Source organism: Cajanus cajan, chromosome 5 (genome assembly GCF_000230855.2).
Source record: "Cajanus cajan strain Asha chromosome 5, NIPB_CcT2T_4, whole genome shotgun sequence".
Classification (NCBI taxonomy): Eukaryota; Viridiplantae; Streptophyta; class Magnoliopsida; order Fabales; family Fabaceae; genus Cajanus; species Cajanus cajan.
The window spans coordinates 71,217,881-71,243,099 of record NC_138521.1 but is presented as its reverse complement, the minus strand read 5'-3'; the positions used below and the strand labels follow the sequence as shown (position 1 = coordinate 71,243,099).

The 25,219-nt window shown below is 29.4% G+C and overlaps 2 protein-coding genes and 1 pseudogene across 3 annotated transcripts; all 3 read right to left on the bottom strand.

Moving 5' to 3' along the window:
* Window positions 1-284: 284 nt before the first annotated feature.
* On the bottom strand, window positions 285-2,445 carry LOC109808060 (heavy metal-associated isoprenylated plant protein 32). Of its 2 annotated transcripts, none has more exons than XM_083075890.1 (3): window positions 2,017-2,445; window positions 1,775-1,850; window positions 285-1,573 (listed from the first exon to the last, which is right to left on the bottom strand). In XM_083075890.1, exons 1-3 carry the CDS (start codon window positions 2,044-2,046, stop codon window positions 525-527), a joined length of 1,155 nt encoding a protein of 384 aa, XP_082932016.1. In that variant the 5' UTR covers window positions 2,047-2,445; the 3' UTR covers window positions 285-524. The 2 variants fall into 2 exon arrangements, with proteins under 2 accessions (XP_082932016.1, XP_082932015.1); XM_083075889.1 differs by having other exon boundaries at window positions 285-1,618; window positions 2,017-2,434.
* A 5,270-nt stretch (window positions 2,446-7,715) lies between these two features.
* LOC109809691 (heavy metal-associated isoprenylated plant protein 32) lies at window positions 7,716-10,593 on the bottom strand. Its single transcript, XM_020373066.3, has 3 exons — window positions 10,502-10,593; window positions 10,214-10,289; window positions 7,716-9,168 (listed from the first exon to the last, which is right to left on the bottom strand). The coding sequence occupies exons 1-3, from the start codon at window positions 10,529-10,531 to the stop codon at window positions 7,910-7,912; spliced, it is 1,365 nt and encodes a 454-aa protein (XP_020228655.1). The 5' UTR covers window positions 10,532-10,593; the 3' UTR covers window positions 7,716-7,909.
* A 12,112-nt stretch (window positions 10,594-22,705) lies between these two features.
* On the bottom strand, window positions 22,706-24,475 carry LOC109807408 (putative E3 ubiquitin-protein ligase LUL4; annotated as a pseudogene).
* Window positions 24,476-25,219: the final 744 nt, after the last annotated feature.

The following is a 25,219-nucleotide window of genomic DNA, read 5'->3' as shown; positions in this document are numbered from 1 at the left end:
ACACTCCACTGCATTGTCTAGTGTTTTCAACTTTCATCACTACTCACCTAAACACCCTCAATTTGCTAAATAACACTACTCCTTTCGCAGTCAACCCATATTATTATTACTCAAATAATTCAACCTCTAATTTTAATAATAATAAGTTTCCATCGCAATACCCACGGACTGGCCCACCCAAACCATAAATTACGAATCACTCTGACCATGTGGGTCCAACAAGGAACGGCATCCATGATGGAAAAAACTTTGACGGTGATTGAATTGATAATACCAAAAACACAAGTCAGAAGGAGAGTTGTGAAAATCTTATTTCTGTATGCAACTGACATATAGACATTACAGTACTACTACTGAAGACTAATTAATTATAATTATGATATTTAACTAAATCCCTATTTTGAAGTTGGAGAAAGAAAATGGAAAATACACTAGAAATAAAAGTGATTTGCATTGTATGAGAAGCGAAGCAGCGGTGGCGGTGGCGGTGGCTGTGGCTGTGGCTGTGGCTGTGGCTGTGGCACTTACATAACGTTGCAGCTGGAGGTGTTCTCGTCGCTGAAAAGGTGTGTGTTGTAAGGGTCTGGAGGAGGGGGAGGGTAGGGGTAAGGGTATGGAGGATACATGTAATTGACAGCTGGAGGGGGCCGAGCGTACATCATTGGCTGAAACCTGTCGTTTCCCATTGCGCGTTGCTGGTTCATCATAGCCAAGTACTGTTGTTGTTGTTGTTGTTGTAACTGTTGGTGTTGTTGTTGGTGGTGGAAAGAGTTCCCCGCCATAGCATCGGCAGGGAGGCCTTGAACGGCGGGCATGGGCATGGGCATGACACGGGGGGGACCACCCACATTTTGGAATCCACCGTTCATAGGCTGAACACCCATTGGATTGTTAACAACCTTTTTACCCCCATTGACATTGTTATTGTTATTCCCTCCATTGTTCTTGTTTTTACCCTCTGCTGCTCCACCTCCACCTTTCTTTCCTCCTCCTCCACCATGCACTTGAACAGGAACTGCTCCAGCCCCTTTCTTACCGCCATCCTTCGGACCCTTCATTTTACTCGCTTCAACCTCCTCCATTTCATCCTCATCAAACTCCTCATCAAACTCATCATCCTCATCAAATTCATCATCAAATTCGCCCTCCGTCAACTCCTCATCTTCCTCAGGGATATCAAATTTAACAGCTTTGGCGTTCGGGTTGTGAGGGGGAACCTTGAATTGAGGGAGGTTCAGATCTTGAAGCCCTTTCATCTGCTGAAGTTGTTGTAGCTGCTGTTGAAGACGTTGCTGCTGCTGAAGTTGCAGCTGAAGTTGCTGTTGTTGTTGGGGATTGGGTCCTTGTGGACCACCACTTTTGGCTTGGTTATTTCCATCCTTTTGATTCTGACCTTTGTTGTTTTGGTTGTGGTGATTCCCCCCACCTTTCATGTTGTCAATTGACATGTTCTTGAGCTGGTTCTGGTTATTATGGTTGCTGTGGTTGGGTTTAGGTGCAGCCCAAAGTTCTGCATGTTTCCCTGATTTTGCAAGCTTCTTGATGAGAACGTTGGGATCCACATTCCCTGAAACTGTCACCTTCCCCTGCTCAGCATCTATCTCTATGGTAAACACACCTAAAACCCAACACATCGCACATTCAACACTGGATCATTTCAGATTTTGTTTTCTTCTCAAATAATAAATGTCAAACCACTCACTTTGTTTCCTCTTAAGAAAATATAAAGCAAAAGGAGGTAAGTATTCATTAACTATTGTGCTATTTCACATACCATCAATTTTCTGCAGGATCTTCTTCACTTTGCTCTTGCACCCGTCACAGTGTATGTTCACTTTAAGAACGGATTTCTGCATGCACAAGCAATCCCACAACCCCCAACAGTTTGATAGTTAACAAAACAGAAAAGAAACTGAAACTTGACAAGACTGGTACTTTATCACAACTAAATTAATAAACCGCACCAATAAGGAAAAGCACAGAACAAAAAAATGGAGGATGCGACGTATTGAGTACCTGTATCTTCAGGAATTCCTCTTTACTCATGTCTCTGACCGCCAACGGAAAGAAAAGGTTGCGACTTGGGACAGTGGAGAAAAAAAAATAGAGAAAGGGTGGTAATAGATCTGAGAAACAAGGAAGAAATGAGGTTCTTACTCTTTGAAAGGAAAGAGAGAGAAAAGGAATGGTTTTGTGGGTCTCCAAGAAGAGACAGAGCCTAACCAGCGAGGGTCAGGCTTGGAAAGAGAGAGAAGGGTGAGTAGTCATTGAGAAAAAAAGAAGGGTGAAGCAGAAGAAAATGAGAGATTAGCACAAGACGCAGAAAACGGTGAATGGTGCTTCAAGCGTTTGATCTTTGTTTGGTGCCTTATTTATTGGTATTTTGCCACGAAAATCTACCACGGAGAAGATACCGTAATTGTAAGAGTAACTTCCACAATTTGGCTTCGCTAAGAATCTACCTTTAACCTCTCTCTCATGGTTGGCTCCACTTCAAGACTGTGAGTGTGAGGTGGGCAAGTGAGTAAAAAAAATAAAAATATCATAAATGTTAAGAAGTGAATGAGGAGAAAGGAGAGAGAATGCGCAAGTGAGTATATCTGAATCTGATGTGAGATTTTTTTTAAACTCTCTTGTTAATAACTTTGTCAGTTTTTTAAGCCCAATTTGGGGATTTAATAACATTTATTGGGGGAGGGCTACCTAGTAAATTACCCTTTTCTAAATATTATATGGGCAATCTATTAAAAATTATACTAAGATACATGTAAAATATATTTTAATAACAAACATATAGTTTTTATTTTTCTATATCGTTGTCTTTAACATATTACTCTGATACTCCATTCATTATATTTTACTCGATGTTTTAGTAAAAAAAAACATGTTATTTTAATTGTCATTTTACAATATTAATGAGTAGGGTTCATCATTGGACGGGTTCAGTTGGACTCGGGTCTAGAAAGCCTAATTCAACAAAAATTAAGATAAAAAAAATTAGTCCTTAATCGACTATTGGATTTTCTATTTAAGTTGTATTCGGATTGGTTTGGTTATGGTCTGGATTAGATGATTTACTTTTATTCCGGCCAAAGGGTGGACTAGGGTTTCTTCCTAGGTTAAGCCTTAGAGGCAGAGCATTCAAAAGTGTAATCTGCCTTCTCAACTCTAGGGTTTTTTCTTTTATAGTTTCTTGTTTATGGGCTTTACGGGCCCCGAGAATGTAGGGATTTCCTCAACCGTTTTGATCTGGCTGATATTTGGTGAGGGACAGTGGGACCTTGCCCTTGCTATCGGGTAGTCCCTGTATGCGAGAGTTGTGTCGGCCCCCAACCGACCATACCCGTACTGAGGGTACAGTCGGGTATTGGCCGAGTTGGTTCTTGTAAGCGAAAGGAATTGGAAATAGACCGACCAGGTTAAGTTGAGAAACCAAGTCGGATAATAACCGAACCACTTTTAGAGGGGTGGTCGGTGAGAGCTATAGTCGGCCTGACATATGTAGGAGGCAGGTCAGAATCCGACTTGGACCGTACACTATCCCTCCAGCGCTGAGCCTATAAGGCGGAAGGGCTTTGCTAGACAGGGGGTCGGTTTAGCCATGGCCGACATGTCCCTCGTGGAGGCCCCTAGTCAGATTTCGTCTTGGACCGTACAACTTTGAATTGAACCTATAATAAACTGGGCTAAATCAATTAATTAGTTTTGGATTTTGGCACATAAATGCAAGAGACCTACAAGCGAGATTCGAGGCACTCCAATGAATATGAGTGCGTGCTCTTCCATTCAACCCAATCCCTTCCTACCATGCTAACCTAACTTCTTCCTCTTTTTCGGTCGAGTTTGGGTTTAGGATTTAAAGTTTAGAATTAATTGATGTTATCTGAAACTTGAAAATGACAAATAAATAAAAATATTTTTTTTCTAAAAAAGTAAAAAATTAAAAGAGTTAGAGAGTGTATATCTTAAGTACTATTTTTTATGTTGAGAGAAAATATAAAAAAATAAATAGATGAGAAGAAATCTAATACGAAAGATAATATGTAAGTATCTACAACTGGGTTGAGGTTCCTTTAAGTGGGATTGGTGTTGCCTCCTTTTCCTAATAAATTTCTTTCCTTCTTTTTTTTCTTCTATTGTTTTTTAAGGCCAAGAGAGGTCGAGTATCTTCGAAGATACCTTGGTCCAAGTTAGAGATTGTTTTTGGATTGAGGGAATAATGAGAAAGTTTTAAGAGAATGATAAGTGGATTGTTTAGAATATAGTGAATTAGTTCCTATTTATATTGTTTTTAATGTTACCGTTACACTTATAAAAGATAATTGTTCCTGCCTAGTTTAGGAAATATATTAAAAATGAAAAGATAAGATATTCATTTTAACTTTCTTCTTCATTTTCTTATTTTATTTTGTTTAATTGAGAGACTCTCAAAATATGTGTGATAGTCTCTTGACACCTTTCCATGTTTAAACCCTTAAGTCTCAAATTTTTGTATAGAGTGATAAACATTAAAGTACTTTTATCTTTTTGGATGACCAAGATATATTTAGGAAATCCCATCAACATAAACTATGAGTAGATAGTGTTTTTGTCTTTTCAATTAAAGAAAGAATGATTTCCCTATTTATCATAGCAATTAATGTCTTCGGCAGGTGTGTTATAACAACATATTTATACAAGTTAATGTACCCAACGAGTGTATCAATAATTTCTTTTGCCATAATTATTTCCGGGGTTAGTTCTAACTCGTTAAGTTTTCTCAATTTAGTGAAACGTTACTTCATTAATTGCTTTTGTATTCTACATGTTCCTCGATATACAAAGCGTTGCACATTTTTTTGTTGATTGTTGATTGATCCGGTTGTCATATACCATTTTTTCTCGTTTCAGATTGATATCCATACTTTCTCTATGAATAGTTTATTAATCTATTTATTACTTATTTACTCCTTTTTTCCTTTCTTTTCTTGCTTGCTATTTCTTTCTGCTTTTTCGTTTATTATATTCTCAAATAGGTACTTGTATTTCATTTAATCATAAAGTCAGGTAGTGGTTCTAACGAGTATATGATATAGGTTTTTCGATACACCTCTTTTTGATAGAAAAGTTCATTCTATTGGTGAGTTTTCATCATCCTCCTCTAAGAAGTTATCGTCCTTTGGGAATGGTTTGTCCAACTCTACTACTAGTTGCGTTCAAATCATGGCCAAACCTAAGGACATTTTGTGGCTGAGAATGTGGGAGATGTTGAGTCTATAGGAAAATCATTTGAACCCTTTATGTTTGGCCATGCCTCTTACCATTTAATACTTCCTCAAAGAAAACTCTCATTTGGTTCCTTGTGGATTAAACATGAAGTGACAACATGTTTTTCTATGTACCAGTCTGATAGTCTTATGAAAATTTTGTCGATTTTGAAACTTTGATAAATCTTGGTGATCATACTAAGATTACTGTTGAGAAGTGTCAAAGTTATGAAAATGTTTTAATGGGCCTTTATCCCAACGATGACCCCTTCTTTTACGATTATGAGTGCTTCTTCAAGCAGCCATTCATATTATTTTCTTATGAAATTACCATTAAAAATGTTGGGTGTCCTTCCAAGCCTTTCAGATATTGTGCTGGCAACTTCATGCTAAACCTTCACTCGCCTTATTTCTTCACTTTTATACCACTCACCCTAATGATAAGTCTAGTTGGTTATCCATTATATATTAGTCAACCCCATAGCCCTTTGTTTCTTCCTTACACTCAATCCTTCAAAAGATTTGAGACAAGTTTCTTCAAAGATTTCCCTATTGAGGTTGGTAAGGAGTACTTTTTCTTTTATTTTGAGTGAACAACATATGGTGAATTTGCGACTCAGTTTTAACCTAAATATGTCGACTAGTTGGAAACTATGACTATATTACAAAAAAAGGAGTATTTGAAAATTATTATGAGACTCCCTCAACCTACCTAAAAAAAATATTCTTATTATGAAGTGATAAAATATAAAAATATAGATGCAATAGATTCTAATTAATGTCATTCACAAACTTAAATTAAAAAAATTTATAAATAAAATGTTAGAATAAATTATAACAAACATATATTGTTTTATGAATCTAAATAAATTAAGTATAAATTCTTTTTAAGTTTCCTAATTTGTTTGATCCAAATTAAAATTGCATTATATGTATCACAAAATGTATATTTATTGCTTCATTTAGAAAGTATATCTATCTATAGTTGGGTGAATTCCAATATTCATTTCGCCTAACAAAAGATCAATTTTTGAAAAACAATGTGTTAGATCAAGAGAATATACATGTTTTAATGTTAAAAAACTTGAACGTTTTTTTTTATAAGAAATGTTTTAAGATTATATAAGAAAGACGATTGATTAGAATGACATGTCTTTTTGACAAGTATTTCAAACAGCACACTTTATCCGTTTAAGATGAATGCATTAAATATATTATTTATTATATTTGATAACCATATCATCTATATATGTTATTCCTTAACATATTGAAGAAATAAGAGCTTTTTTAGTACTTGGACTTCAAAAAGGAACGAATATATATTTTTCATCAAAGAAAGGATAAGTAGATATATGAAAGCATGTAAAGCTACCCATAAAGTCATTTTCAATTAACACAAGCAATAATTCCTCCCATTTTATTCTTTAAAGGTGATAAATAGCCTCTATCATTAAATAAGAAGTGACAATTTGATGAAATACATTTAATGCACCAACAAACATCTTATTCTATAAGGAAAAAAGACAAAGAAAGACAAAGCAAAACTACACGTGGAACTCAAAGATTTGCAAAAGTCATGTTCATCAAGCACCTATATAAAGAAGTTTGAAGACTCAAAAATAAAGAATGAAGCAAAGGCATCTATTCTTTTCATTCTTTGAGTAAAACTCTACACTTAATTGTTGTATCACATCTTGTGAGTAAAACAAAATACTTATTATCCTTACTCAACTTTAACTTTGTGTTTTACGAAACACTTGTTATCCTTACTCAGTTTTAACTTTGTGTTTTAACTTAAGGCTTTAAGAGACTTTACTGATTAAAAAATACTTAAAATTGCTAGAAGAGACAAGTAAAAAAATATTTAAGTTTAAGTCAGAAGTGACTTGTAAAATAATACTTGTATCTTAACAAATAAAATAAAACTTGATCAAGCTAATCAAGAATTGAACATAGTTCCAATAGTCAAAACAAATCAATATATAAATACTTTATATTCTTTACTTATATTTTCATTTATATTCTTTAAGACTTATCTTACTACTTTACTATTTTGAAAAGTATTAAATTTTTAATTGATATACTATATATTCAACTATCTTTCTAATGTCTTTCTTTTCCCTGAGAATGCATTGTTGAGATTAAAAAATGAGAGAAAAATTGTTAATCTTATCTGCAATATCAAACTCAAATAGGAATAGTAGTATTAACAAATTTTTAGATATTATTCAATGGATAAACTAAATATAAATGAATTGTATTCTAATAATTGTACTAGACAAGATTTTGTAAAAACTTTTTTATAATTATTAGTATGAATAAATAAATGTTTGTGGTTTCTTTTAATATTTGCTTCCCGATGAAACTATATGTGGACACAAAAGGGATGAAAGAAAAATAGAAAATATATTAGAAATTTTAATTTCGGATTGCAACACTTAGACATTACCTTATAACATTACTATACTACTTAAAATCTTATAATAATAATATTATAAAATCTATAAACTAGTACTATGGTGAACTAAACCCCTAATTTAACTGAGAGAAACAAAAGGGATGGAAGAAAAATATAAAATATACTAGAAATAAAAACTCGTTTGCATTGGTATAACAGGACGAACTGAGAAGCGAAGCAGCAACAACAGCACCATCAGCATCACTCACATAACATTGCAACTTGAGGTGTTCTCATCATTGAAAAGGTGGGTGTAAGGGTCTGGAGGAGGGTGAGGGTAAGGGTAAGGGTAAGGATAATGAGGGTACATATAATTAACGGCAGGAGGGCCCCTTGTATACATCATTGGCTGGAACCTATTGTTTCCCATTGCATGTTGGTTCATCATGTTCATGGAAGCCATGTACTGTTGTTGTTGTTGGAAAGGGTTTCCTAGCATCGCATTGGGACCAACACCTTTGAAGTTGCCACCGCTGTTGATGGGGGTGGCCGAGAGGCCCTGAACGGAGGGGATGTTAGGCATGCTCATGTTAAGCATGGGCCCCACATTAGGCCCACTGGGGGCACCACCCATGTTCACAGTTTGAGCACCAGCTCCTCCCATTGGGTTATTTCCATTTTTCATACCTTCATTGTTGTTACTGCTATTCCTTCCATTCATAACATTATTCTTGCTTATACCCTTCACAGTGCCAATTTCACTTTCTCCACCATTGTTACTTCCACCTTGTTTTTGATTATTTCCTCCTCCATTACTGTTACCATCAGGGAAACCATGCACTTGAATAGGAACAAGTCCAACACCTTCCTTACCCTTATTGCCGCAACCACCATTATTGTCACCCTTGGGAGCATTCATCATCAAGGAGGGTTTTATTTCACTCAGAGGAAGTTCCAGCATTTCATCGTCATCAAACTCATCATCACCCGATTCATTATCAGTGAATTCGCCATCCTCTTCAGGGATATCAAATCTAACGGCTTTGGTGTTTAGGTTGGGGTTCGGGTTAGAGTTGAGGTTGTGAGGTGGAACCTTGAATTGAGAAAGGTTCAGATCTTGAAACCCTTTCACTTGTTGGATTTGTTGTAGCTGTTGTTGAAGCTTATGTTGTTGTTGGAGCTGCAGTTGAAGTTGTTGTTGGGGATTTGGTCCTTGTTGACCACCATCACCACTGCCACCACCATCATTATCACCACCACCACCTTTGGGTTTGTTATTTCCACCCTTTGGATTTTGACCTTGGTTGTGTTGGTCTTCTTCACCTTTGGGATTGTCGATCTGCATGTTCTTGAGTTGGTTTGCAAGGTAGTCTTGGTCATTGTTGTTGTTATTGGGATTTGGTGCATACCATAACTCTGCATGTTTCCCAGATTTTGCAAGCTTCTTGATGAGAACGTTGAAGTCCACATTCCCTAAAACTGTCACCTTCCCTTGCTCTGCATCTATCTCTATGATAAACACACCTGTAAACAGGATCAGATTATGATATATCAGATTATATTTTAAACATATAAATCGGATCTATTTTACGAAATTAAAATTAAAATTTAGTTTATTATCTATCATAATTTTTTTTATAGGTCTAACTTATATTAATAATATTAATTAGATTAATAAATTTAATTTTTAAAAAGTTAATAATTTTTTTAATATATAATTTATTTAATATTATTAAAATTTAAAAGAAATATAGGAAAAAATGAATTATTTTATGTTGAAAGAACAATTCATGTATAATCATATATGTTATATACACTCACACACAGATCTTAAGTTTATAAATTTATAATGAAAAAAATTGTATAAGAAATATAATTTAAATATTTATGATTTTTTTAGTAAATTTATTTGTTTATTTATATTTTTAATATATGTATATTATTTTTTTATTATATTATACAAATAAATTTATTTTTAAAATATAATTTACTCAATATTATTAAAACTAAAATTTTAAATAAAATATAAGAGAAAAAGTGAATCATTTTCTATTAAATGGACACTTCATGCTTAGCCATATATGTTGACATACATTCAGGTATATTATAAATTTATAAATTTATAATAAAAAAATATAATTATATAAAAAAAAATTAAATATTGATTTTTTAATAAATTTATTTGTTTATTTATATTTTAATAATATATATATATATATATATATTAATTTTTATTATAATATATAAATAAATAGATTTACGCCTAACAATTTTTTTATAAGTCTAAATCTATTTTTTTTATATAAATATATTATATTTTAAATTTTAAATTTGACCTTTTTTATTAAAAAAATTAAATCAGACTAAAGAGATTAAATCATAAACTCTTGTTTGAAATCTGATTTTCGCAAGGAAACATGTTACACATTCAACTCTTTGGCAACCGGATGATTTGAGATTTTGTTTTCTTCTTCGAATGATAAATGAAAACGCATTGACTTTGTTTTTCTCGTAAAAAATAGAGCAAATGTGAATCCCAAAAGGGTAAGTATTAAGTAATTTGCCATACCATCAATTTTCTTCAAGATTTTCTTCACTTTGTGCTTGCACCCATCACAATGTATGTTCACTTTAAGAACGCATTTCTGCATGCACAAGTAATCTCATAATTCGAAACAAAATAAAGAGAAGTTTCATAATGAACATAAAAGAAACTAAATTGTGGCAAGATTTATATTTTTATCACAAATATCCAAAACAAAAACGCAAATAAATTAATAAGCACACTGATTAGGAAGCACAACACAAACAGAACGAGGCTTTGGACAAAAAAATGGGGATGCAATAGATTGATTACCTGTATCTTCAGAAATTCTTCTTTGCTCATGTCTCACACTGCCAATGGAACAAAAATGTTATGATTTGTGATAACACAGAAAAAATAGAGAAAGGGTGGTAATAAATCTGAGAAGCAGAAAACAAATGATAAAAGGGGGAAATAATGATTCTTACGTTTTAACTTTGATTTTCTCTATCTTAGTTTGACTTTACTTGAATATGGTGGGGGTGTTTAAAAAAATCATAAATGATAATGAAATAAATGAAGAAAGAGAAGAAAGAATGTGAGATTTTTTTAAAATGTCTATTTAATATATATATATATATATATATATATATATATATATATATATATATATATATATATATATATATATATATAAAAGGAGGGTTCAAACGATACCGGTGTAACTTTTACTAAGTGTTACATCGCTCAATAACTTTATATTAAATGTGAATTTTGAAAGTTCAACCATTAGATTGAAAGTTCATATCTCTTAGATCATATATACCAAATTTTGTTAAAATTGAACAACAACTTGAAGGTAATCAAAGTGTTCACATTTTAGTATATTTTGAAATGTATATATTACGTCAATTTTATTTTATGAGAATGAAGTATCAAATCATCTTAGATTAATATAAAATTTGGTATATATGATCTAAGAGATATGAACTTTCAATCTAACGGTTGAATTTTCAAAATTCACATTTAATATAAAGTTATTAAGCGGTGTAACACTTAGTAAAAGTTACACTGGTGTCGTTTGAACCCTCCTCTATATATATATATATATATATATATATATGGTCAAAGGTTTAATTACTTTAATCTATGCGTGTCTTGGGATTAAGTTACTCTAAAATAATTCTTGATATAATTATTTCACTTAATAACTCATGATATACATTGAATTTTAATGATTTAGTTTTTAAATTAAATTTTTTTATTGAATAAATAAAATTTAATTTTTTTTTATAAAATTTGAAAGTTATTTGATACTTAGTTACACAATACGAAAAGTGAGTTGAAATAAGACTTAAATATTAGAAAGAAATTAGCCAATATATAACAAAAATTAATAACAATTAAGAACAGAAACAATGACGATAGTAGTAACAACAATAGTTGTAATGAAGAAGCTAAATATAACAATGATAGAAACAATCATGATAGTGATGGTACACGGTAGCTTTAGTTATAATATTTTAATATAAGTTATTTATATTAATATAAGAGTTGTTATTAATTATTCTCAATTTCTTATACTTTTATATAAATAAGTATTTTTACTTGAGTCGCCTCTTATAATATATATATATATATATATATATATATATATATATATTTGAAAAAGGGTCAATTTGCGACTACTTATTCCATTTAATAATTTATGTTCTACATCAAATTTTAGTTATCCAACCATTAAATTAATTTTTTTAATATATAGATAAAGTCTGCAAATTTTTAATAATCATGATAATTAATGATTATTAAATTTTTTTGGCTATTTTATGTCATTTAATGATTATTAATTAGTTAAATATATTTAATTGAGTGTCAAATTTTACTAAATGTGCATTCATAAAATATGTTATACATTAATTTGAATTTATATAATAAATAATTAAATAAATTTTAAACATTACATAAATTTGTAAACGATCTATTAATTTGATACAAACTTTTAATTTAATAACTAGAATGTTAAAAAAAAATTTCTTTCTTGATTTGGCTTTGCTCAATGTGGGTGAGGTGAGGATGTAAAAATAAATCATAAATGACAATGAAATGAATAATTAATGAGAGAGGAGAGAGAAAGAAATATTTACTTTTTAAAATTTCTATTTAATAAGTGTAGTCAAGGATTTAATTACTTTAATACAAAGAGATAAGATATTTATTTATTCCAAAAGTAAGTTTATATAAACTTCAATAATTCATATTTTACATTAAATATTGTCAATTCAATGGTTGAATTAAAAGTTCTTAATGTATAGATTAAGTCTGTAAATATTTAAAAGTTATTTAATTCTTTATTACATAAATTTAAATTAATATATAATATATTTTATGAATACACATTTAATAAATTTTGAAACTCAATTAAATATATTTAACTAATTAATAATCATTAAATGACATAAAATAACCAATTTTTATAATTATGATTTTTGGAAATTACATATCCTAAAAATTATGATTATTGTAAATAGTTAAAACATGTTTGTTTACTCATAAAAGTTCTTAAGAATATTCATATAAGATTTTTGAAAATTAAAGATTTTCATGTTTGATTACAATAATATATTCTTAAGTATATAAATATTTTTTTAATAAAAATATCCTTTATTGAAATAAACTTATTAGATATATTTATTTACTCAAATCTTGTTAAAAATATGATATTAAACTATTTATAAAAGTTAAATATTTATTAAAATTATTTAAATACAGAATTTAAATAAATGCTACATTATAATTAAGAAAAAAAATATTATTTCGTTTCATTAAAATAAACAGTAAAAATAAAGTGTTAACAAGTACCATTAAAATGTAGAATCAAAATAAACTTTAATAATATTATTAAAATTGATAAGGTCAATAAATAATAAGATACAAGAAAAAAGAGAAAAAGAAAAATAAAGATATGGGAGGAATAGAGAGGGGAGGGGGAGAGAGAGGGAGAGAGGGGGAGTGAGAGTGAAAGAAAGAGAGGAAAGAAAGGGACATTTTTTTTTAAAAAAGGGATGATATAATTTTTTTATATACATAAAAAAAAATTCTTAATTCGGGAAATTTGGATTCCCACCTCTCCCACGAAAGTATTTTTGTAGGAAAGTGAGATAAAAATAGTTTCTAAAAAATTGTATTTTTGAAATTTTTTTTAAGTAATTACCAAACATAAAAAATTAATATTCTCAATTTAATTAGAAAAGTAAAAATATTTCACGTATCAAATGCTCGTTTAAAATAAACTTATAAAATAACATATTAAATTGAAATAATAAAAAATAGCTAAAAACTTATAAATTATAAGTTACAAGTTACTTCATTTAATGTCTAAAAATAAACTATACATTTCTAAAATATGATGATAATTATTATATAGTGGAACGAATAATAAAGCTTTTATATATATATATATATATATATATATATATATATATATTTTTTTTTTTGGTGACAAGAAACGATATTTTCTTTGACACTATATTACTAGTTGAAATTTATTAAAAATATCAATTTTTTTATTATGTTTCAATAAGAAATTGAATTAAATTTATTAATAATGTAATAATTTTTTATTCCTAACTAATTAAATTGAAGAAAATAATTGTCTCAGATTATTTATATATTTTTCAGATAAGTTTTAAAATTAAATAAATGTAAACATGTATTAACTTCATATTTTTTCAGAACAATTTTAAAATTAAATTAATATAAACATGTATTAAGAATGTGTTTAAATAAATAACTTGATTAACCATTTATTTAATAAATTATTATCTCATATTATTAAAATAAACTCATGTCATACATAAATTTCAATTCGATAAATTTATAAAATAATAGAATGTTTAAAAAATTATAAGAATATATGTTACTTTATGAAGTTAGTTAAATTAAGCAAAAACTTAAGTTTCCTAATTTTTCAATAAAGAGAAAATAATAATATATATGTATCACAAAATGCATATCCATTGCTTCAATTAGATAGTATATCTATTTATTGTTTCGTAAATTTCATTATTCAATTCGCCCAACAAAATCTTTATTTTTGACAAACAATGGAAATGCATTACAGAGAATGAGGGAGGAATGGCCCACCTTATCTCTTTGAAATTTCGAGTTGTTTGAATATAAATTATAGATGTTTTTGAGAGTTTTTTTTATTATTAAAATAATCAATAAAAAAAGTTTTTAAAAGTACTTTTAATTTTGTATCAACATGTTCTATAGCACACTCAATTAGAAATAGTCGTATTTGTAACGTTTTCAAAATTGTTTGGTGGAAAAACTAAATACAAATGAATTACATGTTAATAATGGTAAGGTACGTGATTTTGTAGAAATTCCGTAAGCTTTGTCTGGTATAATTTGAGAGTCCACCCTTACCATATCAAATTTTTTCAATAATTTTTGCACTTCACTTATATTCTCGTTGATTTGAACGTTAGAATCCATGCATGTAACCATCATCAAATTTCCCTTTTGTTTTTACAAATATTTCTTACAAATTTTGCTACAATTTTAATAATCATGAAAAAAAAAATTTCATGGTAAAAATTTACAGAAAATATTGTAAGAATTTTATTTTGTTTCTTGCAGATTTTCTTGTAAAAATAAATTCACAAGTAATGTTTACTAAATGATAGAAAAATTTTGCAGGTAACTTTTCCTGCGGATTTTCTTGCAAATTTTAATTCGCAGAAAAAATAAAAAAAATATATTTAAATTCATAAGTTTAATATTTTAAAAAATCTTCAAGTCCCACATCGATTGAAAATAAAACAATTAAAGAGTATATAAGTTGGAGTAACATTTACCTTACAAGTTAAATTGTATGGTTGAGTGTTAGGCTTATAATCTACAATCTTAGAATTTAAAAGATTATGTATGAGGCTTGAAAATAAAAGATTATGAATTCTTAAAATATAGAATTTATAATAATTTTTTTTAATTTTTTTCGTAAAAAATATTCCTGCAGAATTTCTTGCAAAAAAATTCGCAAGAAAGTTTCCTGCGAATTTTCCTACGAATTTTTTTTGCAGGAAAATTTCCTGCAAATTTTTTTTTGCAGGAAACTTTCCTGCGAATTTTTTTCGCAAGAAATTTTGCAGGAATATTTCCTGCGAATTTTAAAATTCGCAAAAATATATTATCCACGAAGGTATTACCTGTAAATAAAATTTTGCAGAAAAATTTGCAGGAACAATGTTTCCTGCAAATTTTTATGAAAAATTCACAGGAAAAGCCGCATGTAATAAGATAAATTCTAGTAGTAAATAATGTTTTAAAATTTGGATCCGTAATTATTTTGGTAGAGTATTGAGTTTATGGATCATTATTAGATGAAAGAAAATCACTAGGGTTAGCCTAGTGATTGGGTGGGGAGGAATTGAGGTAGTTGGAAGTATGAAGACCTATGTTCTATTTTCATTGTGATCATCTTTATAATCTTTCTTATTTTTTTCAAAAAAAAAGAAGATGAAAGTCAATAATTAAATTACATAAATCAATATAAATTAAATTAATTTTATATAGTATAAATATTATATCTATCCAACATTTAAACAAAGATTTACATGGTATAATGGTTAAGTAAGTTTACCTATATACTCCTTTTATCAACTCACATGTTGTAAGTCTCAACATCAATATAGCATAACTTAATTGTTAGCCTATTTTAAAACTATGCATAAAAGTGTAGGTTTAAAAATTATTAGACTATGCATAACTTAATTATTAGACTTTTTGTCTCGATATTTTTTTAAAATACTTATAAATTTAGACTAAAAGAAAATAAGTTAATGTAGATCGGCTCAATGAGTTATGTTAGACCAATAAATATGTGACCTATATGAAATTTAAATAGACCTAATTTTTGGTACTTATAAACTTATATCAGTTAAATATAAAAATCCTAATCTTAAAATAAATACAAATAAATTATACTTTTGAATTCTTTAACCTTAGGTGACATCTAAATTAATTTTAAAACTTTCTCCAAATCAGAATACTTCATATATATATATATATATATATATATATATATATATATATATATATATATATATATATTATATTCATTAGTAATTTCTACCGATAACATCATTATCAAACACTGTAGTAAACACTGTACTCAATTTCTACCGATCAACATCATTATCAAACACTGTAGTAAACACTGTACTCAATTCCCTTTGAAATAACATTAAATACCTAGATCATGGTAGTTCCACATTTACTAACATCATTGTCGAACAGTACATAAAATTTTCTACAATCCATTAACTGCGTCTTTGTCTATACTTTCGTCTTTAACTAGTTCATCTACTCTTATTCCGAAATCTACGCCCTCGATTAGGTTTATCTCTTTTATCCTTGCCCTCAGAAAGCGATTTATTGGCAGTATGAGTCCGGTTATATTTTATCCTTCACACACACATACAGAGTGAGGAGGGTTCAAATGATATTAGTCTAATTTTTATTAAGTATTTCAATAATTTTATATTAAATATAAATTTTTTAAATTTAACTGTTAGATTAAAATTTCTTTAGATTATATTACAAAATTTTATATTAATTTAAGATGATTTGATATTTTACTTATAAAACAAAATTAATGTAATATATATTTTAAAATATACTAAAATATGAACACTTTAATTACTTTCAAGTTATTGTTCAATTTTAACAAAATATAATATAAATATATAAAGTAATGTAAACTTTTAATTTAACGGTTAAATATATAAAATTCACATTTAATATAAAATTATTAAGTGATATAATACTAAATAAAATTTATACCATTTGAATCTTCCTCATATATATATATATATATATATATATATATATATAAAGGATAAAATACCCAAATATATTTTTGGCATTAAAAAAAGTTTATATAGTAATACTTCTGGTCCTTATTATAAGCATTATAATAATACAAATTATCAAGACAAAAAAAATAGTTAGTTTTACTTAATTCTATCATAAATTAAAGATTTATTTTTTAAATATACTATTTACTTTAAGTGATTTTTATATTTAATGTTAGTTATAAATAAATGTATAAGAAATAGATTTAACAATAAATGACAAATATAAAAGAAATTTAACTTGAGTAATTTTAAAAACAATGATTGTTGCATGTAATTAGGAAAAAAATATAATTTGTTACTCATAATTAAAATTAAAAATAATATGTCCAAAAAAATAATCACTTTTTAAAATTTTCCTCACAAATTAATAGAAATAAACATTTATTTATTTAAAATGAATTAACTCAAATACAAATTTAATACCAATAAGATGTTGGTCCAAGATTGAAACTAAAAAAGGTATGTTAACTTAAAAAAAATACATATTTAATTTATAGTATTTTAGTTTGCATGGATTGACGTGAATTTTCTTGTTCCCGTTGCACTTCCAAACACACGGATAGAGGATGAGCAAAAACAACCGCTCCTTGTTTTAAGCATCTAATAATGTTTTGGTATCAAAGGGAAAAAAAGTTTAAATGTTTAACATGAAGTGTCCTTGGTTAGTACTTACTTATAAACAAATGAAGAAAATATTCCGTTTAAATTGGTATTTGCCATGTTTTATTCCAAGGGTGGCCTGAGCCTAATGGAAGACAGTTATGTATGTTATTCCGGAAGCAGAAAAATGAAATACTCACATTACGGATGTTATAATTATATGTTTGGCAGAAAAAGTAAAAACCGCCGCATATGGAATACTGTGGGACTGCCAAAATTTATGGGTCCTTTTTCCTTTGTGTTGGTGCCAAACTTGTATGAAATGAAAACGGAGTTGCAGCTGCTCACGTTTCATGGGGCTTTCAAAAAGCACTTAGACATATAGGTCATGTTTACAACTATTAATAAAGCTATGCTTATTAAGTCATCCAAGGCCTACTTTAACAGCAAATTAGGTGATAGAAAGCAACTAAAAACTAGCTAGTTCCAAAATAGACAACATGTTCCCATGATCCATTTTTATAATATTAAAATAATATTTAATCAATAAAAATTATATTTTGTGAAAATAAATTAATCGTTAAGTGTCAATTTTGAAATGCTGCTTGAATGATGTATATGGATAAAAACAAAAACAAAAAAACTAGCTAGCCCTCTATGAATCACGTTCGAGGTTTCTTTTTTTTTTTTTTCCTTCATTTTGTTCCGCTAACAAATTATTGTTGCCGTTCTTAAAAGCCTAAATCGTGATCAAGTCCTTGTGACTTTTCCCCTTTATCTCTTTGAACATGTCACTTTACCCGTCAAAGAGTATTTGAACGGTGGTTACAAAGGAAACATAGAAAATTGGTTTTCCTCACCCTAGCTTGGTTCAAAGAAAAGAGACATCAGAATTAATTCTATAACAAGGCATGGGCCTTTCTGTTGTGAGTGCCAGTTGTGCATAGTTTATTATGTGACTATAAGTAGAAGAGCTTAATTTGAACATAAAATGTTAACTAATGCTAGCTTGTGTTTGAAATATAGTTATAGTAGTGGATCTATTGTGGACTTTTCCTGACCTCAAAACACCACCAAATCCATCCCACCCGGAAAAAAAAAATGAACTAGAACTTTTGTATGCATGATTGTGACTGGCACAACTATGATATCATAACTTTTATATAGGTGAAGAAATGATGGGTAATTTTTTGCGAGTTTAATAGGGGTATCTATATTTGGAATGTGATTTTTAGGGATTCTGTGAGCAAGGGTTCGATTGGGGAATGACTTGGGCAACCATGCAAAGGCAATACTATTTATGTCGAAGGCTTCACATGATCAACCACATGGTCTAAAGACAGTGATTGATAAGAGAGAATATATATGAATTTGTACACCCAGAGGAAGTGGGTTGAGAAGGGAGTATTTATTGAGCCTCACCTAGAAGAGTACAATTGCAGTTGCGGTTGCATCTCACACATGGCCTCTTTTTCTATAGCTTTAGATTTTAGTGTGATATTGGAAATTAATAATGGAGTGTAGGTGTTGAGAAGCTTTGACCACAAAGGAAAGTTTTGATTCTTGTACTATTCAACCCTTTGTTCTACATACTTGAAAGTTGGAAGAGATCATGCGTACACTTTAATTATTACCCTTATTCCAAACGGTTAGACATTACAAGAAAGCAAATGCTAAAGGGTAGCCAACCAAATGGAAGGACAGATGAATATCTAGATGCTTCCGTTTTCCTTGGTTTGTATATTCAGCCATTCTTTGAGGTCTTGGACCAGGTTAACTTTATGGTACTTTCTTCGTAATAGATTGCAAAAGATACTGAAATATATTGAGTCGGTGTCATGAAATTGTAGGGAAGTTTTGATGGTTTGATGGTAGTGGTACCTTACCCGGTTTCTTTGTTTTTTTGACTTTTCCCTTTTGCTAGGCCATAGCTATGAAAAGGTCGATTAACTCGTATATGTAAAGTGTTGGTAACCTTGCCTTGTCCTCATTAGGAACTAATAGCATGTACTAGGAGAACATGTGTTTTACAAAGAAAATGCTCTTCCGTTTAACAGCAATATCCAAGAAATATTTCACTAAAATCTTATCTTGCCCCTAGTGAAATTGTTCTAAAGAAAAATAAAGGATTGGCACAGAAAGGTTGCCTGACAAATACATTTTGATTTGGGTTCAATTTCGATTTTGAGCTATGATTACTGTTTAGACTTCTCTGTTTCTCTTAGGTATCATCATCACTATGCATTCAATTTTCTTTATAGTGAATAAAATGAGTGGCAATTAGGCTATACTAAGGTTGCTACTGATTAATCTCAAATAGTTTGCTACTGATTGAAAACAAATTGATGATTATAGTTTATAGACAAGCTTGTGGTGCCTTATAAACTATCTTAACTAAGGTTGAGAAGTGTACCGCAAGAAACGCAATAATGAGTATTGTGAACATGGAAAATGATTATGTGTTGATGCAAAAACAACCATAAGTTTCTTGAAAGGCTCAAATCTCCGGTTGTTAGCATTTTCTAAACTGGATGTACATGCGTAGTAATTTTGAAACCAAAGATTTTTTTGTCAGAGAATTTTTCTCAACTTATTTCCAGCTTTCTCGTTCGGAGGTTTATCAATGATTGTTGTTGGAGTTATTTTATGGTAGTTGTCTAAGGGAATATTTTATGAGAGTTATTTTATAAGGTTATTACACAAACATACTTCACAATGATGAGATATTGTCCGTTTTGGGCCTAAGTTATCACGGTTTTGCTTTTGGTCATCATTCAAAAGGTCTCTCCCTCTTTTATCGATGTAAGACTTGTTTGTATCCCAACAATCCTCTCCTCAAACAATGAACCTAACCTTTCATGCAGCAGAATCTGTCTTTATATATCACATTATATGTTATGAGTTATGAGGAATTAAGAGGGTTATTACCACATCCAACCTTGCGGCTCTGATACCACTAATTAGGGTTATTTTATGATATTTGTCTGAGGAAATATTTTATGAGGGTTATAAAGGGATACTCCACAATGATGAGGCTTTGGGCTTAAGCCTTCATGATTTTGTTTTTGGTCATCACCTCCTCATTGTATCCAACTTTGCGGTTCTGATATCACTAATTAAAGTTATTTTATGGTATTTGTCTGAAGGGATATTTTATGAGAGTTATAAGGGAATACTCTACAATGATTAGATATTGTCCACTTTGGGTATAAGTTCTCACAATTTTACTTTTGGTCATCACCTAAAATGTCTCTCCCTCATTGAAGTATGAGTATGTTTTATAAATTATTATTTGTTCTCTTATTTTATTGATGTAAAACTTGTTTGTATCCCAACAATTATAATATATAGGAGGTTTATGAATTGTGATGCTGAAATAGACGATATCAAATGTACAGAAAGTTTACTCCATACAAAAATAAAATTTATAAACACTTTAAAAATCATGAGCCGTACGATTTATACTTTTTTTTTTTTTTTTTTTTTTTGCAGTTCCTATTACACCTGACCCTTTGCAGGATATATCCGTTCACTCTGGTTATTTCTGGCGCAAATTTTGAATATGAAGTTAAGAGTCCAATCTCTATCTGAAGAAGAAAACAAGTTAATTTTATTCGTTCGATTTGACTACCTCATTATAAATTTCTCATCTGAACGATCACAGCCTAAATATCATTTTTTTTAACGAACTTAAAAATTAAATATTTGTTACAGCTGAGCCGAATAAAAATCCATTTCAAATCAAGTACAAAAACAAATGACTTATTATATCGATTTTACTTTTACATCTTTGGTATTTAGTTTTGTACTAATTTAATATCCAGAGAAAAAGGCTATATCATATTATTTTTATCTAAGTATATATTTGAAAGTATTTGTATTTACATATATATTTCTACATTGGTATAAATATTATCTATTTTTAACTTTGAACTTTCATAATTTTGCTTTTACATTTTCATTATTTCAAAAGTTCATGTCTAAGAATCTCTTCAAACTTGAAAGATTATGATTTTGTATCTACGGATATGGTATCTTGTATAACAATACTAATTGACTCCTTTTTTCTTGTTAATGAAAAACGAAAAGAATAGCAAGAATCTAACGGGTAGAATCTTTCTTTTTCTTTATACACCCTACGTCACACATGCATGAATTATAAATAGATTATTGAATGCAATTTAAGAAGAAAATAAAGTAATACCATGTAATTGAATTTCACATAAGGAAAAAACGTGTCATTAATTGTCATTATTTATCTTAATATCTATAAGTTCCAGAATTGTTTGACGGCATATAAGACATTTATTTGATTGAGACTCCAGAATTTTGAATAATTTAAGATTTTTTTTTTGTTAGATAATTTTTCTCAACTTATTCCCATTGTTCCCATGTTTAACATTTGAATAATGAATTCTGTCAACAAAAAAAAAAACTGAATAATGAATGAACTATAATGATTAAAATATACATCTGTAAGGTCTATGAATTGTCATGCTGAAAATAGACAATCTCAAAATGTACAAAAAGTTTATCTCATACAAAAAATAAATTTATAAACACAAAAAAACTTATGAGCCGCCCGATTTATACGCTTCTGCAGTTTCTATCCGCGGGATATATCCGTTCACTTGGTTATTTTGGCGCAAATTTTGAATATGAAGTTAATTAAGAGTCCAATCTCCATCTGCAAAAGAAAAGAAAAAAAAAAGAAGTTAATTTCATTCGTTGAATTTGACTCCCTCGTTATCAATTTCACATCTCAACAATCACAAAAGTATTTTTACATGAAATGTCTATGTTTTTAGATCTAAACGCTAAACTTAAACCTTAAGCCTCGGGAGTTCAGAAGTATTTTTACATGCAATGTCCATGTTTTATATCTGTACATAAAGATTTGAAAAAGAAACAGTTGGTTACTTAACAACTATACAATTTAATTTAAAGTAAATGAAGTGTGAAACTATTCATTTTTTAACATTCTTGAGAAATAATTGTTACAACTAAGCAGTTGCAAACTGGAAAAGTGAAAGAAGAATATATAAAATCCCTTTTCAAATAAAATACAAAAAAAAAATGACTTGTTACATTGATTTTACTTTTATATTTTCACTATTTTCAAGCTTGAAAAATTATGATTTTATACCTACATACAATAATACTAGTTAACTCTTTTTTTTTTTACTAGTGAAAACCGAAAAGAAGAACAAGAATTTAACAATTATAATCTATTCTTTTTCTTTATACATCCAACGTCACACATGCATGAGTACTATAAACAGATTATTGAATGCAATTTTTTTTAAAAAGTAATACCATGTAATAGAACTTCACATAAGGCAAAAATGTGTCATTAATTGTCATTGTTTATCTTGATCTCTATAAGTTCTTGAATTGGTTGACGACATATAGGACATTTATTTGATTGAGACTACAAAGTTTCGGCACACTCACTGCACATACACTGAAAAATACAATAGATGTAATATAAGAAATGAAAGCCGTGAAATGAATACAATGCATACACATGTCATGATGTGAAATAACTATTACTGAGTATGAAGATTGAACAACACATTACACAAATAATTAAGTTGGTTTGACAAGATATGATACCATATGTCTGCAGGGCAAGATAGCAGTGTCGTTCGATTCCGTCATGCATATAGCACACACACACTCCTCCTCAGAATCATTATCATCATAAAAATCTGTTGCCGCTCCATATAACTCTTTCAGCTCATAACAAACATCATTAATCCACAGAAGCTGTCTAACTACTTTTACGTTGAAAGGGCCAATATCATTGCTTTTCTCTAAGACAGCTTGAGTTATTTGCATGTGAGGGGTTGCATCTAGTGCATAATTACTACTTGTTTCAGCACATATGACAAGGGGAAATTCATCATCTTCGGGTGAAAAAGGCCTAGAAAGATCATCCAACTCGAAGAAACCTAGATCAATACCTGTTCCTGAAGGTTGACAAAATTTCTGTCCAACTCCTTTTTCAAAAGTAAATGTAATTGGCTCAAACACCTCCGGAAATAGTGGACTGAACATACATCCTTCTTCTTTGGCCATGTAGAAGATTGTAAAGCTGCCCAATACATAAGAAAGGAAAATAAAAGTTAGGCAAGCAGAAAATCTTAACATTTGTATTGTAGTAAGTTGATATTATTATGAAGGTTAAAATAGAATAACATAGGGCAGAACAAGACATCAAATAAATGTTACCTTCCATCATAGAGGGCATCGAAATGAAAGGAAATCAAGTGGTGATGTGGATTGTTAGGATCGAGTTGGAGGGTGAGAGTGTGTTTGTGCAAATTGCAGTATTTTTTATATTCTTAGGAGCATTAGCATTGGGCGGGGGCAAAACGGGAATTCCAGTTGCATAAGGCCAGCGACGATGAAGCAGTAGAGGAGGGTTGGTTGTGGTTGTGGTTGTGGTTGTGGTGGTGAAAGGCAATAGCAAGGGTAAGGGTATGGAGGATGAAAGTGAATGTTTCTTCTTCTAATTATATATGTTACCGTTCCATGAATTTCCCATCCCAATTCTAACATCATAATGCCTCCTACTACCTGCCCAATCACAACCAAATAATATTAATATCACCAATCATTCTTAGCTACTAACAATTAAATTAAACATAATCTTTCCACTTAATTAAGTCTTAGTAATTCAGTATGCAAATTAACATTCTTGATTGGTAGCAGCCAAGCACCACTTAAGAAATTAACAGAATCAATAGTAGAAAATTAGAATACCTGCTAAATACATTGTTTTGTTGACAAAACGTACGCAGGCCAACACGTATCAAATGCTAACTTTCAATTTTCAATCTTACACAAATTGACTTTCTCGGTGTAAAACAGTATTAACCAAAAAATTCTACACTTCTTTAAATAGAACTCGTTAAGCTTACACATAGTTATCTATTAAGTGTGACAATTATATCTATTACATATATCTATTATCTACAATTTATTAAACATTATCCACTAATATTATTTATTTCAATTAGATTCACACGCAATTATCTTTTGTGTTGTGATTCAATTTTTTCTTTTATAACTAGAAGATATAACTCTCTCTAAAATTAATCTATTTTTTTATATTCATTATTTATATCCATTAGGCCTATATGTAGTTATTTATTGGATGTATTTTATTTTTATAACTAAGAGGTATACTTTCTTCCCAAAATTAATCTAATTTTATTTTTATTTTATAATTGGGAGGTATAATTCTCTCCAAAATTAATTTGATCTTTTTGTTATATATAATTAAAAGATATAACCCCTTTAAAATTAATAAAATCTTATTATCTATTATTTATATCCGTTAAGCCTACATGTAATTATCCATTGAGTGCAATTCAATTTTTTTTTAGTATAACTGAGGTATAATTCTCTCATAAAATTAATCCGGTTTTTTAATTAGGAGGTATAATTCCCTCTCAAAATTAATCTATTTATTTTTATTTTTATAACTAAGAGGTATATATTCATATAAAATCAATTC

Bases quoted from the DNA above. Each gene is read 5' to 3' on its own strand.
- LOC109808060 (XM_083075889.1), bottom strand. From the start codon at position 2,046: ATGAGTAAAGAGGAATTCCTGAAGATACAG. The intron at 1,851-2,016 runs GTACTCAATACG...TTGTGCATGCAG, and splicing joins AGGAATTCCTGAAGATACAG to AAATCCGTTCTTAAAGTGAA. The intron at 1,619-1,774 runs GTATGTGAAATA...GTTGGGTTTTAG, and splicing joins GATCCTGCAGAAAATTGATG to GTGTGTTTACCATAGAGATA.
- LOC109809691 (XM_020373066.3), bottom strand. From the start codon at position 10,531: ATGAGCAAAGAAGAATTTCTGAAGATACAG. The intron at 10,290-10,501 runs GTAATCAATCTA...TTGTGCATGCAG, and splicing joins AAGAATTTCTGAAGATACAG to AAATGCGTTCTTAAAGTGAA. The intron at 9,169-10,213 runs GTATGGCAAATT...TCCTGTTTACAG, and splicing joins AATCTTGAAGAAAATTGATG to GTGTGTTTATCATAGAGATA.